At 46.7% G+C, this 16,624-nt stretch overlaps 5 protein-coding genes across 5 annotated transcripts; 2 read left to right on the top strand and 3 right to left on the bottom strand.

The window, feature by feature from the left end:
- Nucleotides 1-3,564: 3,564 nt before the first annotated feature.
- Nucleotides 3,565-3,800, bottom strand: FPSE_09782 (uncharacterized protein; the record flags this gene model as incomplete). The annotated part of the gene is made up of 2 exons (XM_009262899.1): nucleotides 3,565-3,611; nucleotides 3,689-3,800. The coding sequence occupies 2 exons, from the start codon at nucleotides 3,798-3,800 to the stop codon at nucleotides 3,565-3,567; spliced, it is 159 nt and encodes a 52-aa protein (XP_009261174.1).
- Nucleotides 3,801-5,704: 1,904 nt separating this feature from the next.
- Nucleotides 5,705-5,956, top strand: FPSE_09783 (uncharacterized protein; the record flags this gene model as incomplete). Its single annotated transcript, XM_009262900.1, has 1 exon — nucleotides 5,705-5,956. One exon carries the CDS (start codon nucleotides 5,705-5,707, stop codon nucleotides 5,954-5,956), a length of 252 nt encoding a protein of 83 aa, XP_009261175.1.
- A 1,896-nt stretch (nucleotides 5,957-7,852) lies between these two features.
- FPSE_09784 (uncharacterized protein) lies at nucleotides 7,853-8,420 on the top strand (the record flags this gene model as incomplete). Its single annotated transcript, XM_009262901.1, has 3 exons — nucleotides 7,853-8,131; nucleotides 8,291-8,337; nucleotides 8,390-8,420. 3 exons carry the CDS (start codon nucleotides 7,853-7,855, stop codon nucleotides 8,418-8,420), a joined length of 357 nt encoding a protein of 118 aa, XP_009261176.1.
- Nucleotides 8,421-8,932: 512 nt separating this feature from the next.
- On the bottom strand, nucleotides 8,933-9,867 carry FPSE_09785 (uncharacterized protein; the record flags this gene model as incomplete). Its single annotated transcript, XM_009262902.1, has 3 exons — nucleotides 8,933-9,526; nucleotides 9,650-9,759; nucleotides 9,795-9,867. The coding sequence occupies 3 exons, from the start codon at nucleotides 9,865-9,867 to the stop codon at nucleotides 8,933-8,935; spliced, it is 777 nt and encodes a 258-aa protein (XP_009261177.1).
- An 875-nt stretch (nucleotides 9,868-10,742) lies between these two features.
- On the bottom strand, nucleotides 10,743-15,549 carry FPSE_09786 (uncharacterized protein; the record flags this gene model as incomplete). Its single annotated transcript, XM_009262903.1, has 4 exons — nucleotides 10,743-12,815; nucleotides 12,874-13,044; nucleotides 13,201-14,833; nucleotides 15,152-15,549. The coding sequence occupies 4 exons, from the start codon at nucleotides 15,547-15,549 to the stop codon at nucleotides 10,743-10,745; spliced, it is 4,275 nt and encodes a 1,424-aa protein (XP_009261178.1).
- Nucleotides 15,550-16,624: the final 1,075 nt, after the last annotated feature.

Genomic DNA, 16,624 nt, shown 5'->3' on the forward strand with positions numbered 1-16,624 from the left:
TTCAGCATCTCAAAATGATCGGTAATTATGACGTCGTTTGTCAATGTCGCGTACCTCTCTGCGGTGAGGCTGAGATGAGGCGAGGTAGAGCATCATGTCACATCGCTTCAAGTTTAATTCTTTGGTCGGTCCGTAGTACTCTACAGTGAATCAATTACGTGGTGGGGGATTCGCGTCACCTGACTTCGCGTTGGTAATTTCCCGAAACCTCCAGGTCTGGAGTGACGATAATGCAGTCAGTACCTGAATTGGAACGGGAGTAGATTAATGGTCTATAATTTGACTACAGAGTAGTGCGCTGTAGAAATGAGATTGACTACTCCATCGTCTAGACATCGCATCATCACTGCCCCATAGCGGATCAGCGACATGACACACTTATCCGAACGTCCCTTGTCCTGACATACATGCACCACGTCAATTGAACCCCCGATTGTCAATTCCTTCTCCTTAGTAGGCTTATACCTGTAGATCACCTACTCTCAGCTCAGCTCAGCAACGCTCACCGTCGATCATCTTTATCTACAGGGCTCAACCCACGCCGATCAACATCTCAAAAAGTTGAGGAGAAATCTCTGAGCCCCGGACCGAAACATCCTTCGTGGCAATGTAAGCAAGCAAAAACTCTTGCAATGGTTTCCAATGCCTGCATGATACAACTCGTCTACAACACAATTACGTCGTTGTGTAAGCCCGCCAAGCCCTCAAGATACAATGTTGGTCTCAATCGATACTGCAGCATCATTAAAGAGAAATCGATGCAGAGCAAGCAAGTCTAGAACCATTCAGACATGTGCACACCCCCCATCTCTTCTAAAGAATCCAAGATCTCGGAACCGATTGCGAGATTGATCCAGGGCAACATGACATCATAATGGAGGGGCAGGTTTTTTTGACAGTCGAACCGTTAATCCCGGAACGGGAGTATCCCGCCGCGCCCAGTCAAAACCGGTTATTGTTTTACCGATTCTTTCTTTTTTGTTCTGCTCTTTTGTCTCTCTTTGATGACGGTGATCGATCGATAACAGAAACACAAAATAGTGGATCTTTAGACGTAAAAATATAAACCGTTGATGCCTTTGTGACGTCGTCAAAGAGGCGAAACCTTTTTGCCCTGACATGCATGCCCCCCAGAACCAATCAACTCTACAGAACCAATGAAAAATAAATGACAAGACTTGACGCCTTGCAGCGCTTTGTTTCTTAGCCTTGCAACCCACAGACAAGACTGCCCGTTGTCAAATTTTGTGGGTAGTAGACAGACAGACAGGCACAGGAACATTCCGTTCAAACAGTCAAAACGGCTCTGCAGCTAGCCCCGTTTCTCGCCTACTTTTTCCCCAGAATTCTATTCCATCACTGTGCGATTAACTGAGGAGTTCAGTCCCGGTCCGAGTTGGTAGTTCAAAGAAAGATTTTTCCTTTACACAAACCGGCCGGATAACGGGAGGCAGAGAACCAACCCACACAAAACAAAAGCCGGGCCGAAGCCGGAGCGGGGGAAGAGGAACAAAGGATTGTCGTTTCGGCGCTTGGCATTCTTTTTTTCGCGGGGGGCGTCGTTTCAATTGCCGATGATAACAAAGAGAGTCATTAGTCCTATAAATGAATCAGATTAAGTTACAATAAAAACAAGAGGGTTGCTGGCAGAGTCAGAGTCGGTGAGCAAACAGTATAACAACAGACAGCACATCATGGCGGTGTCGCGACATGGTCAATCTCTTGACATGCCTCGTGGCTGACGCGAGAGAGAGCACACACAAGGCTACTACTGTATGCCAAGAAAAAGGGGGTGTAACGAACGAAAAAAGCGATTCATTCAGACAAAAGTACGGGGTAATCGCACACTGTACTGTACAGACTGACTCAACTTGGTGGCGGACAAACTCCAATTGTTTTAATGAAAATTCTGATAATCGTCCCCTTTTTTACAGAACGAGTCAAGCTAAAAGACAAGAGGGAAAAAGTTTGACAAGTTTGTTTTCTCTCGGTAACTCCCATGGTGCTAGTTTCAGCCCTTGTCAGATCATATCGATAGTCTTGGTATGTCTTGGAATAAACTTTTCAATAATCCTTCAGCCGTTACAGTCGAGGCTCTTTCTTTACGAGCTGACTCTAGGTCTTTTACTCCATACCTAGGTAGGCATTGCACACCAGGAATAGGACTCTCTAGGTCCAGCACCCCGGAAAGAGTTCCTAAAGCTTACGTTTAAGGAGCGGCTCCGGGATTTTCGGTACGCTCCCCCCATGAATGGTCCATTTCCATTTCCAGGGTTGACACAGGCTAGAGGAGAGGTTCCCGCGGAAAGGCTGATTGGGAACCCCTGTAAGCTGACCTGACCCCAGATTCCCCTTTACAGAAGGCCTTACAGCCGCACAGTTTAAAGCCTCGGCTTTATCTACTGTAATCTTTTGGATCTAAACAATCACCATTGAATCATGCCAAACTCTGTTTCTTTAATATCTCCGACAATTCTATTGTTTAATGCATCACCGCTTCTTTCACCGTTTCACTACAATGCTCCGTGTGGCGTGAAGCTCTAGTAAACCATCTCTCCAGGCTGAAATAAACACTTATCGTGACTGGCGGGTTTCAGCATGTGACGAACCCATCTTCATCGCAAAGTAACCCCAACCCCAACCACCCGCAGCTTACTTTTTGTGTTTTCTCCCCCGCCTTTTCCCATCCTGATACTGGAGTTACTTGCTTGGCTGCCTTCCCAGGCATCAAAATCGAGGCACATGCGCGCTTGTCAAATCATGGGGTTTAGATCAACGACTAACCTAGCCCACCTGTCTCAGATATCCATCTTGTGTGTGTCAAGAACGAAATGCAGGTGATATGATCTTCGAGCCTCACAGTTTTCCCCCACGATGATGTGAGTTGCTGTTATCTCGTACTGTTTGCACGAAAAGATGTGCATCCATCCTGTTCGGCGAAGATCAGGGTCCAGAGCGCTTGCGGCGGCGCAAATAGTTCCTATCTGAGAAACAATCACAACGCAATACAATGATACTCAGCCCGCCTGCTGCCGTCAGCTGCGCATAATACAATAATTGACAATTGCGGCAATATGCTCGTACCGCACCGTCCGTCGTTGCCGTTCCCGTTGGAGGTAGTCATCGTCAGCGGTGCAGTCAGCAGATGGACACAAACCTGTTCTCTCAACCTGTACCGCCCCTTTGTCCTTTTCGCCATGTGGTCTTTTTTACGCGTCCATCGGGTATCTTTGGAGTGTCAGCATCCCCATCGTATCTTATCATTACTCTGTGCGGGGAAATGGTTCGCATGTGTAGATAGCTTCGGCTCGAACAGGTAACTCGATTGGGAACTTGTCAATGCAAGCAAGCTCTTGACAGACCAAGCTGCACTGTACATCCCACAACTTATCCACACTCCACACTCCCCCCCCCTCTCTCCCCCTGTCAGATATCCATTTTCTCACACTCAACAAGGCCAGGCTCCCAGGCCCCAGGACCCGCGGAGCCTCCTCCACTGCCTTGCCTTGCGTCTGTGAATGCCTGCTTCCCCGCAATCAGGCCCCATCTGCATCACCAATGCGTCTAATACGTGGTGAAGTCTGGCTTGGCCAGCGTGGCGGTTTTGTTCTCTGCAAAACAAAGATACCAGAAGACATATACCGCCAAGAGAGACAAAAAGAGAGACTGAGGCCTGCTGCCTACCTACGTATTCGGATGCTCATTTGTTCAATAGTCTCACGCAAGGCGGTAATAGTACCGCCGGGATGGCTTGGGCTGGGCTGGGCTGAGTCTGCCCTGCTAGGCAACATCCCATCCATTTTGAACCACAAAATGGAATATCGCAAATGCCTCTTTTTTGCATGCACAGTGTTTAGTGTGTCCCATCTCACCCATCTCACCCATCTTTATGTCAAAATGCGACACAAACGGGGAAAGATATATAAGCCCAGAACAATCCCACGAGGTAATCGTACCATCGACTCATGGCTCATGGAAGGGCCCGAGCTTTAGATAAGGGGGAAAAGAGAGATCCAGCCTCACTTTTTTCGTTATCTTCGTTATTATTAGCATCTTTTCGGCGAGTTCCCTAGCATCGTGTAATTGACGATGAATCGATCAGTTCACCTTTTTTACTTGACCGAGGCGGATCCGTGGCCCACTGCATGCTTGTCACCTACTGTGTGTCTGTTTGTTCTTCCATGACATGATCGTCACAAATGTCTAACAGCACTTACGTGACATGCCAACCCATCAAGACATGTTTTATTATTATTCCACTTAATAAACACAGCCAAGGTTTTTTGATGCCCCCCAACAATGCGCTTTTAATGATGTGTGTTTGTCTGTTTGTCTTTGTCTTACCTCTTTTGAATTAATCAACTCGTATCTAACAAAAGACAACCCGTATTATTCTCCGCCACGAAACAAAAAATAAGACATGATTTACGATTACGGGCATGACACGAAATAATTCACCCGATAAAAATTTAATTATGGCTCATCCCTTTTGATCGTCGCCCTTGACTCTGAAAAGGAAGAAAAGAAGAAACAGAAACAAAAAAAAGGGCTCAAATTAGTCTACAGATGCATTCAGTTCCTCCAGTCATGATCAAGACCGTCCATCCATCTTGACTCCAACACGTCGGATTCAACCCCCCAACACAAAAAACGACAACCCGAAATGTTCCTCCGTCAAAGTTTTAACCACATGGGAGTGTGTGTGTGTTGTATGGTGTGAGCGACAAAAAAGAATGAGTCAACAAATGAACAGCAACAATTCCCTCACGATTCAACAACAGATTGGCCGACGTTCGGCACCCCCGAATAGCTTCCTTTTTTTTCTCTTTCTGTGTCTTTTTATCATTTATACAGTGGAATGCTGGTTATGGTTCTAGGGCATTCGTTATCCCAGGCCCTCGCTCATCCCCGCAAAATACGCTGTAGGAATGAATGGATACCCTGTCATGTCAGTTCGGAGGTCCAGGCCTCAAAATTTAAAAAAAAAAGGAGTCTCGTTCGAGATTCCGGTTTCTTGGCTAAACCCACCCCCAAAGCTGTCCGTCGCTGTGTCTTCTCTTCCACCGTGCGGCCGAGTCGGGATGCCTTGTTTGGTCTTTGGAGGTGAATTGCCACTGTGGATAGGGGATTGAATGACCCTTAGACACCTTCTGAAGAAATCAACTTCTTCAGTGACGACCACAGTGCGGCTCAAGCTCTCAGCTCTGTAACGACCAGCGTCGTCCTTCTTGCCACGCCCCCTCCAGCCGAGACCCGCCACACCTCCACCTTGATTCACCTGAGGCTCCAGTTAATTACACTCCCCCCACAGCCTCTGCCAGTGTCTATATCCATCAGCCTTCCCCCCCGAAATCACCTTCCTGGAGCTTCTCTCTCTTCTTCCTTCTTGAATCATTTTATATACTCAATACAATACAACCATTCTCGAGATAACCCGTCACAGCGTTTTTCCAATACATCTTTTTGAGCAGGACCTCTTTTATTATTGCTTGACGCAGTAACAACAAATAACACACACTCACACCGTCTATCCCTTTGTGTAGAAGTGCCACCTTCTTTGTTTACTGGGGCGTGTCCATTCCTCCCCAGCAAAAAATAACAACAAAGTTTCTTCCACAACAACAAATAAATATCCCGACTTTTCCGTGCAAACAAGAAAAAACGAACCTCTTCTTTTCTTTCTTCAACACAAACAAAAGTCATCATGTCTCACACAACCGAAACTTACTACTACTACGTCCCCCGCGAAGTCGACCCTTCAGCTTACGCCTGGGTCCAGCCCACCATCATCGAGGATGAGGATCTCACCTTTGGCGGAAAGTCGCTGAGCGCTTGGTACGAGGAGGATCGTCGCCGTCACAGCAGCGGCAGCAACAGCAGCGACGAGGAAGAGCGCCGCGGTCGAGAGCGCGTGCGAAGAAACTACTCTCGCTCTAGCAAGTCGCACAAGAAGTAAATGCGCTGCAACAAGCAGAGATCAAGAAAGCGGTCATCGACACACACAAACCATGATACCCCCTTAGAACAAACCCCACAAACAACCTCACCGCCGCAAACATCTTGACTCTCGCCTATTACCTACTACTACCTTTTGACTCTTGCCATCACCATCAAACTCTCGACACGTCCACACACGAAACGACTATAGAACACTCCAGATTTCTTCCCACTACTTTTTCCCACGCCACGCATTGCCACAAACACCTCTCGCTCTGCCAACGACCTGTACAACCTCTTTCGCTCTTCTCACCTCCCCGGCATGCTTTCACGACCAAACCTCCAGCATTCAGCACACTAGCATTTCAGGGCCTTTCCCCTCAACAGAGAAGTGGGAAATTTTGCATTTTAGACCTCCTTTCACACTGGCGCATCAAGGAAACGAGAACACCTTGCTTGCCCAATCGGCGTTGTATTTTATCATTATTCTTGTACTTGTTTTTGTCTTATAACTCTGCGCATGCATTCGGGATACCCCATGTTGGATCGGTTACTTTTTCGGTGCTTAGGCCAGAGGCCAGCTTTGCACTCGAAAAAAACAAGGGAAATGGAAATGGATAACGGGAATTATCTTAAGTGGCTACTCTTCTTGTTTCTTCTCTGGAAGATATCGGAGGGTAATGATTGGGATGGCGGTGATGAAGGACCGCCTAGAGGTAGCATAGCACCCACACTGAATGGCAGAAATACCATAAGTTTAACACTACAATTTGTTTTCCCCATGTGAATGAATGGTAATGTGAATGTCTGCAGTTAGCAGTGGTTGTCGGTACATGCTCCAAAGTGTCATACATCTAACGTTGCAGTACTTGACAGTTCGCATCATGCCCTCTCTGGCATATGATCCACACACCATGAGGTCACGCAACTCTGCCGAAAAGCCACGTGCAACAAGTGCATAATTACAAGAATTCGACGTTTCATCTCGATCAGAATCCGAGTCAGGTTTTGAACAATCCCATGCAGGTTATGACGTCGTCGAATGTCACCACCAGAACAAAAGCCTCATGATGGTCGATCCAAAGTAAAACGTAGCTGCAAGAGAACGATTCCGGAATACATGTCTGTTCATTTGATAGGTTCGTATAACGTGATGTCGCTCTTTTGTTTGACGGACTGCCTCCGTATGCTCTGAGTCGCCCGTGGCTGTGTGCGGGGTCGGTTTGAAGATCGCTTGTGTTTTTGCGTTGGCACGTTTATGTTAATAAAAGCTTGTTCTGGTATAATGCGTTTTTTATTTTCTCGGTGAAGATATTTATGGCGATCTAGGATGTTGCATTTATTGAAGTGCGTTGCAATATGTTGTGCGCTTCCGCGATTAACGCTGGGCATGTGAAGATCAGCTTGGAGTGAATTGTAGATAAGCGCCGTGATGGCTGCAGACTGCACTCTGCACTGAATTAATATTCCGCGTGTATGGAGTGAATACACTTGATTCACTGATACTAGATGAGGTTATTCATGCCCGACCAAATACCGAGTCTGTCGCATTCTTGGTGTTGATGGAAAGACAGCTAGTGATCGACGTCCCGTTCCACTTGACAGCCTGTCTACCGACTGCTCGGGTCTCCCATACCTACTAGCCAAGTCTAGAATCTGCTATCCACGGGTAGCAGCGCTGATCAAATGGTGAGACGACGGGTCTCGAACAGCAGCTGAAACAAAGGTTCAATGGACGAGTTCCGCCCATAGCATGTTTTCGCTTGGGATGTCGCTCCTTCCTTTACATCATGTCTTTGCTAGATGATAATGCTGAGCTTTCCAACGACTGCATCCATTTCTTCTCTTTCATCATGCTACAATTCACAACAGCTATACCGCACGTTAATACAGTTACCCACACTCGCTTCCCAACATGTTCAACAACGAACCGCAAGATCACGACATGCTCGATAGCGACAACGAAAGCCCCATAGTGGACTCTGATCATACCATTGAACTACTCAACTATGTCGACCCAAACGCCGAGGTTATTATGGAAGATGCCGAAATGGGCGCAATACCACAGGTACAGACCTTTGAAGGGATTAACATAGACTGGGGTGCATGGAACGATCATTTTGAGCCGAACATGACTGCATGGCAGGCCACATTATACGATGCCGATGATGAGGGTTCAGAAACCTCGCGACCAGTGAGTACCAGCCTTTGTGCAACAGAAACAAAGTGCTGATATGGTCAGCCGTCACCCACAGACATAGAGGGCGATATTCCCAGATTGAAAGACCTGGCGCGGTCCCATGGAGAGGACTAGATGCCTCAAGGGGATGAAAGCAGAATAAACATTGTTGAGAACGTGAGGGCTGTGACGGAGAAGAAAGGAGATATTGGGATCGTGTGGTATGTCTTTACATCATCTGTGTACACCAGCTACTGATGACTATTCCTGCAGGGACTACGAAGTCGAGTACAACTTTTTCTAAAGCGTTTTCTATCAGGCGATGTTCTCTTCTGAGTTGGAATCATGAATACAGTGCATGTGTAGGAGATAGTTCTAGCGATGGCGAATAAATAATGATTTTGAGTCAACAATCAGTCACCCAGTCACTTTTCATCCTTCTTACGATGTCACCGGCATCAAGTATCACGATAACAACAACATGATATACCCAACTGGACAGTCCTCGGGGTATCAGAAAGATTGAACGCTGGGAGCATAAGAGATGAAATTATTAGGCCAGCTTATGCCGCTTAGGCTAGGGTTCTTAGACGAGGGTTCTTAGACTACTTTTTTTTTAAGGTGAAATTTATCCCGCTGTATAGCTAGTTCTTCTATCCCTTTCTATTCTACTCGCTCATCTCTAAGAATGTCCCCTTCAAGCCGTTCTCTTGCTGGTCTGTATGGATGGTCTGTATGGATAGGAATCCTGTCAGTATTGAACTCCGGGCGGGTGTTTCTCCAGCTTCACCGCATGCCCCAGCTCCAAGACTCGCATCATGTCCCGTTTAAACCATTCGGGCTGTTCGAGCCATTCACGCTATTCGGACTGTTCGAGCCATTCACGCTATTCGAACTGCTCGAGCCATTCACGCTATTTGAACTGTTCGAGCCGTTCACGCTGTTCGAACTGTTCGAGCCGTTCGAACCGTTCATACCGTTCATACCGTTCATGCCATTCATACCGTTCATGCCATTCGTGGCGTTCGTGGCGTTCGTGGTGCCGTTCATGTCGTTCGTGCCGTTCATATCGTTCGTGCCGTTCGTATCATTCGTGCCGTCCATATCATTCGTGCCGTTCTGTGCTCTAGGATAGCGAAATAACGGTCCAGGTGTGCGTCGCAAGTCGAGGTGCATCCAGCCTTGCTCGACCTTGACCCCCAACCACACCTCCGATATTATCATCCGACGAATCTCTAATGGGCGGTCTCTCCAGCCAGATACATTGATAGCACAAAACAGATTCTCCAAGAACGGGAAGTAGCATTGGGGTGGAATGTAATCATCGTCAAAGAGTATTTCGACATCGTCTGGCCACGTAGTTGTCACGAAGCGCTTGCCGATCTGTGTCTCTTGCAACGCTCGCAACGCCTATGTGCGGAGACAGTACTGGAGACCATGGAGTATTGACTGGATGTCCTCCTCTCCTTCTCTTGTGATGATGGGCAATTGGTGGCCCCAAAGCATCTACTCGTGTTAGTGACTCATTTTCACTAGGTAGCCTTCAAAAGAGGTACTTGCCATCAGCCAGCGTGTTGGTCTCTCGCATTCTTCGTAACGCAGAGGCGGCGAGTTTGCGAATATCGTGTTCTCCAATTCCTCTTCTAGTATGGTCGCGTACAATCTTTCCATTTCATACCGCGTGGTGTCGGCAAGGGTAAGGGGTAAATAATGTAGTGCAAAGCCGCGTTGGCTTTGTATCCTTTTTTCATGTCTGAGCAATAAAATGAATGCGTCCTCTACGTCCGACCGGAGTTTCTAGCCGTTGCGGTGGAAGATGCCGAAGGTATCCATGACGATATGATTTTGCTGATATCGAGATAGCAATGAAGGGTGATGTGTATCTTCCAAGATCATCCTAGGTAGAGAAACGGGTTCTTTATACTACCTAAGGAATTAGGTGCTTAACGTAAGGAAGGAGACAAGCCTCAGGGTATCAGAAAAATTGGCCACTGAGAACATAAGAGACAAAATTAGTAGGTCATCTTATGCTACTAAAATCATAGCCTTTAGGCCATTTATTTTTATACCCTAAGACTTAGGAGGGCGGGTACGACTTGCCTCCTCGTGGGTTATTTACATGCCTTCCTCGTCTCTTTCCTTACGTTTGGCTGGAGAGACCTTCCCACAGATTTGCGTCGGAAGTTAGTAGCGAACTCGTGGTTAATCGTCAAGATCAGACGAGGCTTGATACACCTTCACTACCATCACCTAGATCGACAATTTTTTCGCTACCTTGGAGAGCGAATGGATTTAACGGCGCGAATGGGTTGAACGGTCCCACAACCGCCTGAGAGCCATCGGCCTAGACCGTAGAGACAAGAATACTACCTCAGCCCTACCAACGTCAGTATAAACTTTCGGGGTGACTCAAGTTGGACTGGAATGACCCGGGTTGTTGGTCAGCTTTTATGCAGTCAGCCCCTTAACGCCGAGGAGGTAGTGATGCTGCTGCCTCACTTACGGTCGCAGAACCCTTGCTAAATGCATAAGGGACGAAATACCGTAGTCAATTTATACCACCTTAAACCTATTCTTAGGCTCTTTATTGTCTGTATAGTAAGCTTGTACCTCAAGCTTTTTGCTGTTACCTAGAAATGAGATCATCCAACATGCCCCCTTCGTTCGAGAATCTCAACACGACCAACCCTTGCTCTCTGGATTTAACAGCAAAAGTAAACCCTAACGACTCTCCTGGTATAGCTGCTACTTTAGGATTGCAACTTTGAAGATCCGGAGGCAACTTGAATAGGTTGTGACCCTTCCACTGAACCCATTCACCTTTCGGTTCAACCCCAAATATCTGCGTTAATTGCTCCGATGACAGGGCCCAATCTCCGTACGTAGTGCGCACAATTGAACTTGCTGGGACAAAGTCGAGTATTTCACCACGTTCAAGTGACAAAGGACACATTGCAAGCGTTTCCCCAGTTGACCAGTCCCAGATTTCGAGCTGTTGTCCTGATGGTGAAAGTATGAACGTGCCGCTAGATGAAACGACTGAGCAAGGAGCAGCTGAGTGGCGTTTCAAGATACAGGAACACGTCTCTAAATCCCAGACTTCAAAGCCACGAGCAACGGCAACAAATATCGAGTACGACGAGACCGTCAAAGGCCGTAGATGTATTGACAGGACTGGGAAACAACCTGTAAATGGCAGACTTTGAACAAGCTGACCTGTGTCACAATTCCATATCTTGACCTTGCCAGAACTTGATCCAGATATCAACTTTGAGTCCCGCGAGAAACAAATAAGCCTTTCTTTGTCTTGGGACGATGAAAGAGTTTTGAATCTGAACGTACGACTTTCTCGCACCCATATTCTGATTTCGGTCCCCAAGGTGGCTATAACTCGGGAGTCTGGGGAGAACATGAAACGGACGACTTGTAGTTTTTGATCAAATTGCCATTCAACATTTGGCTCATGTAGGCTCCAAACTTTGAGAGTTTCTCTAGTCTTCGTGGTCGCAAAGAGCCACGAACCAGGGGAGAACCCCACCGCATTTGCGAGAGGGCAAGAAAAATGATGCAACGTAGCTCCAGTGGTTGTATCCCAAACCACAACTTCGCCATTGCAAAAATGTGACGCTATCATAGACAAATCAGGCGAGACAAAAACGGATACTAACTTCGAGGTAGTCGTCCGGGGTATTCCAAGGAGTCTCTGCCAGTCCCATAGTTGTACTCTGCCATTGGATGTTGTCGAGGCTATCGTTTTACAGTCTGGGGAAACTAAAAAATGGCCAAATGAGTCTGAGATTTCAATGTTCATCATAGCACAGGTACCCGTGTTGATCTCCCATAGCCAAACTTCAATCTGATCATCGGCATCATGGGTAGAGATGAGATATCTTGTGTCGGGGGGGAATGTGATTGACCCCAAGAAGGAATTGCCGGCCAATGTCAGGGTCTTAAAGCATTTACCATCCCTCATATCCCAGAGTTGAATTCGCCCATCTGCGACACCCGTCGCCAGAAAAGTTGATTCTGGTGAAAATTCCATGAACTCTAGGCTGTCTTGCTCTATCGATAGTTGACATAGCAATTTGCGTCTCGAAATATCCCATATGTCGAAAGATGAGGTATCCGATGAAGGGGTGACTAAAAGCCTTCCGTCAGGTGAAATGTTTTGGCCTTTAACGCGCACTTCAGTGGTCCATTGTAAATTGAGGTCCTCACTGACTTTGTTGTTATCGAGATAACAAACATATGCGCTATTGTAGCTCTGCATGATGACAGTCTTGGGGTCATCTAACGAGAATGATATTGTGTCATGTGTCGTGTTAAGTGGACAATCAAGCTCCTCAACACAAGTTCCTGCAGAGAAATCCCAGACAAAGACTTTCCCATCCCCTGTGCACGTCCAAATAAATTTAGAGTCTTGAGAAAAGGCAAGAGCACGGAGAGACCTAAGATCAGGAATTTTGAAAAGGACTTGACCTGTTATCAAGTCAAATATCAATATTCTTTGTACATGGTTGTCCAGCAACTCTTCAAGTTCGACGGCCACTAATTTGCCATTGGGAGAGATTGTCGGGCTTAAAAATGTCAACAGATGCTGGAGAACCTTTCGAGATTTGTGCTTGCCTATACGTGAAGCGATAGTTCTCTGCTTCGGACTCGATATCATGAATGCATTCTCCAGTATCACAGCTCCAGACTTGCAAATGGTGTTTCATAGAAATGAAACACAATAATTTAGAGTCTGGTGAATATACCATGGAGTTGTCATTTGTTACTGGATCATGTATATTCCCTAACAGACGTCGACACGAGTCCCAATTGGCTTCTTGTCCACTCAGTAAACTCAACCAAGGTGGAATATTGGCTGCAAATGTTTGTTTGACAATGCTGTTGTTTGGCGCCAGAACCAGGAAGGAGCAATAAATCTGTAACGGTGCCAAGTTAAGAATCTGAATGTCGATATCAACAAATCTAATCGCGTCATTAATAAAGTCAATCAGCTCTGATATGTCGTCCGTGTGCTGTAACCAGAAGTAAGCTGTTTATCCACGGCCCAGTCATTATACAGGTGGATCTCTCACCTCGATGGGTATTACAGAATGCAATTCTCTCATCAGTCTAGAAATCTGAAAAGCTCTACCTAGCAAGCTCATAGCTTCGAACCAATGAAGCAGATGCTGTTTCAGAAACTCGAAGATTCTTGCAGCATCCCCAGGTCCGAGTCCCGCTACTACTTGGTGGTTTACCCAATACAAGCACGCATACTGGACCTCGGGGGGCATGCACGCGTTTATGAACTCGTGTTTCAATGTCGAACGGTGTGTTCCAGGATTCTTCAAACGACAAATATCGGGTTGCAGAGTTTGCATGACGCGGAGACAGTCTTTGGCTAAATTACTTGCCGACTTCTTCTCATCTATCCAGAACTGGTGTTTTCTTGTTTCGGGACTCGTGAGATAGTCTCGAAAGGATAAGTGAAGCATTCGGATAGGCAAGTCTGGAGAGGAACGAACATCGAGGACGGAGTGAAGTAGATCTAGCTTGCTGTCGACGATATCTTGGTCGACATCCAAGAGACGTGACAGTGATGAAGCCGATAAAGGATCAAAAAGGTTGACAATAGTACCGACAACGCGTTGGAACTCGTGAATGACTTGGTGCTTGATGGTTTCCGAGGAGTTGGAGCTAAATAATTGCGCCAAGACTGGCCTGTAGGTAAAGTCCAGGTGTGCTGCAGTGCCATCTGTCTGATATTCAAGAAATCTGTGTAATTGTTTCTCAGGGCTGCCCAGTTGGCGCTCGCTGATAAAACGACATGCAGTTGCAGCAAAGATGAAAAGAGGGACCGCCTTGTCCGTGAGTGACCGGATACACTCGCTTCCAGGCCAGTCTTGTGGCAACTTCCGCTTCTCTCCAACGGAAGCATTCCAATCGTCCCGGATCAGTTTCATTTTGTGATGAAAAAAAGTAAGTATATCCTGCTTGATGACTGAGGCAGATACATCATGAAGAATCAAGTCCTGATAAGACCCTTTGACGTCTTGAAACCCAAGTCGAACGGGGAGGTCTGGACGGCTCGTGATAAAGACTCTGAGTCGGGGGCATTGTATCGTCTTGGTAGTAGAGAACATACTTACGATGAGCCTAATGTCTGTCTCTGATTCGCATTCGTCCAATGCATCGATCACGATTGTGATGAACCTTTCGCTTGAAAACCTGCTTGAGCTCTTCCTTAAAGGGTCCAAAATGAGCGTATTAAATTGCTTCGCCACCGATTTGCTGGTAACAGTAGGGTCACCCTGGATGGCCGCTTGGATATTAGGCCTTAACTCGGGTTGGTTCATTGCAAGTTGACGTGCAATTGTAGACACCATTTTCGAGATTCCGCCTCGATCAGCTTCTCCACGTTTGAAGAAGAAGGTTGCCCCTAGTTGTCCATCTTGAGATAGATGCTGAGAAAGTGTGCGTGAGATAGTGGATTTGCCAGTACCCGCCATGCCGTTCAGCCAGAACACTGTTTTGGATTGTTGAGTCGTGTCCTTGATCCAGTCTTTGAGCTCTTTAAGGAGAGTTTCTCGAGTATTTGGTAGACATGTGGCGTTGCTTTCTTCGGCGTGCGAGTCCCAGACTGCATCACCGACATATGGCAGCTGATCAATGGTCGCTCTTTGCTCTTCAGCCTCAGCTCTATCGTCTATGGTGACGAGAAGATCACTTTAATGTACAACGTCAGTAAGTTCTCTATATTAGGTGCTGCCTCGTATGAGTCGAGTTGTCTTGTTGTACGATCCGTTGTGGACGTCGGAAGACCAGAAAGATGGGCCGCTGGAAGCACAAGAGTCGAACCTAGTAGGTCATGTTGTGGTGTTTAGACTAGATGTCTTATGTTATATACTCTTGTGCTCTCAAGCTTGGAGGCTAGGTGAGTAGCAAAAAATAGGGACTTGAAGAAGTCGCGACGAAACAATTAGACCACTCTTAGGCTATATAAACACTAAGTGTGATCTAACTTTATAAAAGAGCGTAACTTACGCCATATCGATCTGAAGCATGTCTACCATAGTCTTGGTGGACTTCTCAATGCAATAGATGGCGCTCTCGAGCTTTTCTTTTCGTAGAGGCCATTTAAGGCTTGAACGGCTTTGTGAAAGCTGTTTTTCTAGTTCGCATAGTTGGATCTCGCTGCTTCCTATCTCACTGTAAAGTTGTCGAGAAGCCCGCAGCTTGGACCCTTTTGTGGAAAGCAGAAGATCGCGGACCTTGTCGGACTCTAGATATAGCGCCGTGACAGCCTGTAGGAGCCGGGCGCGGCCATCTTTCGAGCTTTTGACTTCTTGGGCGTATTTGGAACACGATGAAATGACCTTGAGGGAGATGTCAACCACTGCGATAACGCTGGCCGCAATGCCAAGACCTTCGAGCCCGGACATTGCAAAATTGGTACTGCTTGTATCAGCTTGGGAGGGCGTGGAAGAAAATGGACCCTAATAAATACCTACCCCAAAGAGGCGTAAACATTCGCCTGGTCTGCTTTGAGTCGCTATTTTTCGACCAGACTGTTCAAGGACGCACTACAGCGTGAGGGTGTGAGCGATGAAGGAAGAGGAAAGAGGAGGGGGAGAGGATATTTCAGGCTCGGCTGCATGAGGAGACGGCAGGTGGGCTGCATAAAGACCGGTACTGATTTAGTGATTGATATAAATATTAGACCACTCTTAGTGTATGTATCAAGTAAGAGTGGACTAATAATTTCGTCTGGACTGCTGTAAGTCCCTGTTTTTTAGTAACCCGCCTGGACGGTTCAGTCAGTCAGCGCAGCAAGGCAGAATTGAGAAGAAAATGATGATTGCTGCATGCATTTCTTGCGATATCTCTTTCACTATTGACCATGACTCCATCCTACTGCAGCAGGAAGTTCGAGGTCAACTGCGGAGTGACCATTCCTTGAATGATTCCCTTAGAAACGTCACAAAGCAATCTGCAAGGTGAATGAACTGGACGAACGTAAACAACCAACGCTGAACCTCGAAGGCTATCGAGCATGGAATTAATGCAAGGTTGCATTGATCCAATCGAAGATGCGATGCGATGTTTGTTTTGTTCCCTTCTGTAGGCGATCCCGTCCATGCAAGTTCCACAGAGACGTAAGCACATTAACCGCCAGCCTTGTCTCTACATTGTCTGCCCTGCATAGATCAGGCAGCTTGAATATGGTACTTGGATACTCTTGAAGCATAGATCGAACGTGGAACAAATCTGTTCGGTAGGCTGTAGTTACAACCGAAGTGTCGTGACCGACATGGCGCATACCGTGGGAGCAATTTTGTATCATCTGTATAATTTGGCTATTCTACTTTCAATCTGGAATCTTTGTTTTGCGGATTGTTAGCCAGGCGCTTTATCATATGTAGATGTCCTTGGACACTATCCTCCTCTATCCTGTCTGCGAATCTTGAACATCTGATCGGATGGTTGTATCTTTCTTGACTAGGCTTGCTAAGTGTT

The sequence above is a fragment of the Fusarium pseudograminearum genome, chromosome 1 (assembly GCF_000303195.2).
Source record: "Fusarium pseudograminearum CS3096 chromosome 1, whole genome shotgun sequence".
Lineage (NCBI taxonomy): Eukaryota > Fungi > Ascomycota > Sordariomycetes > Hypocreales > Nectriaceae > Fusarium > Fusarium pseudograminearum.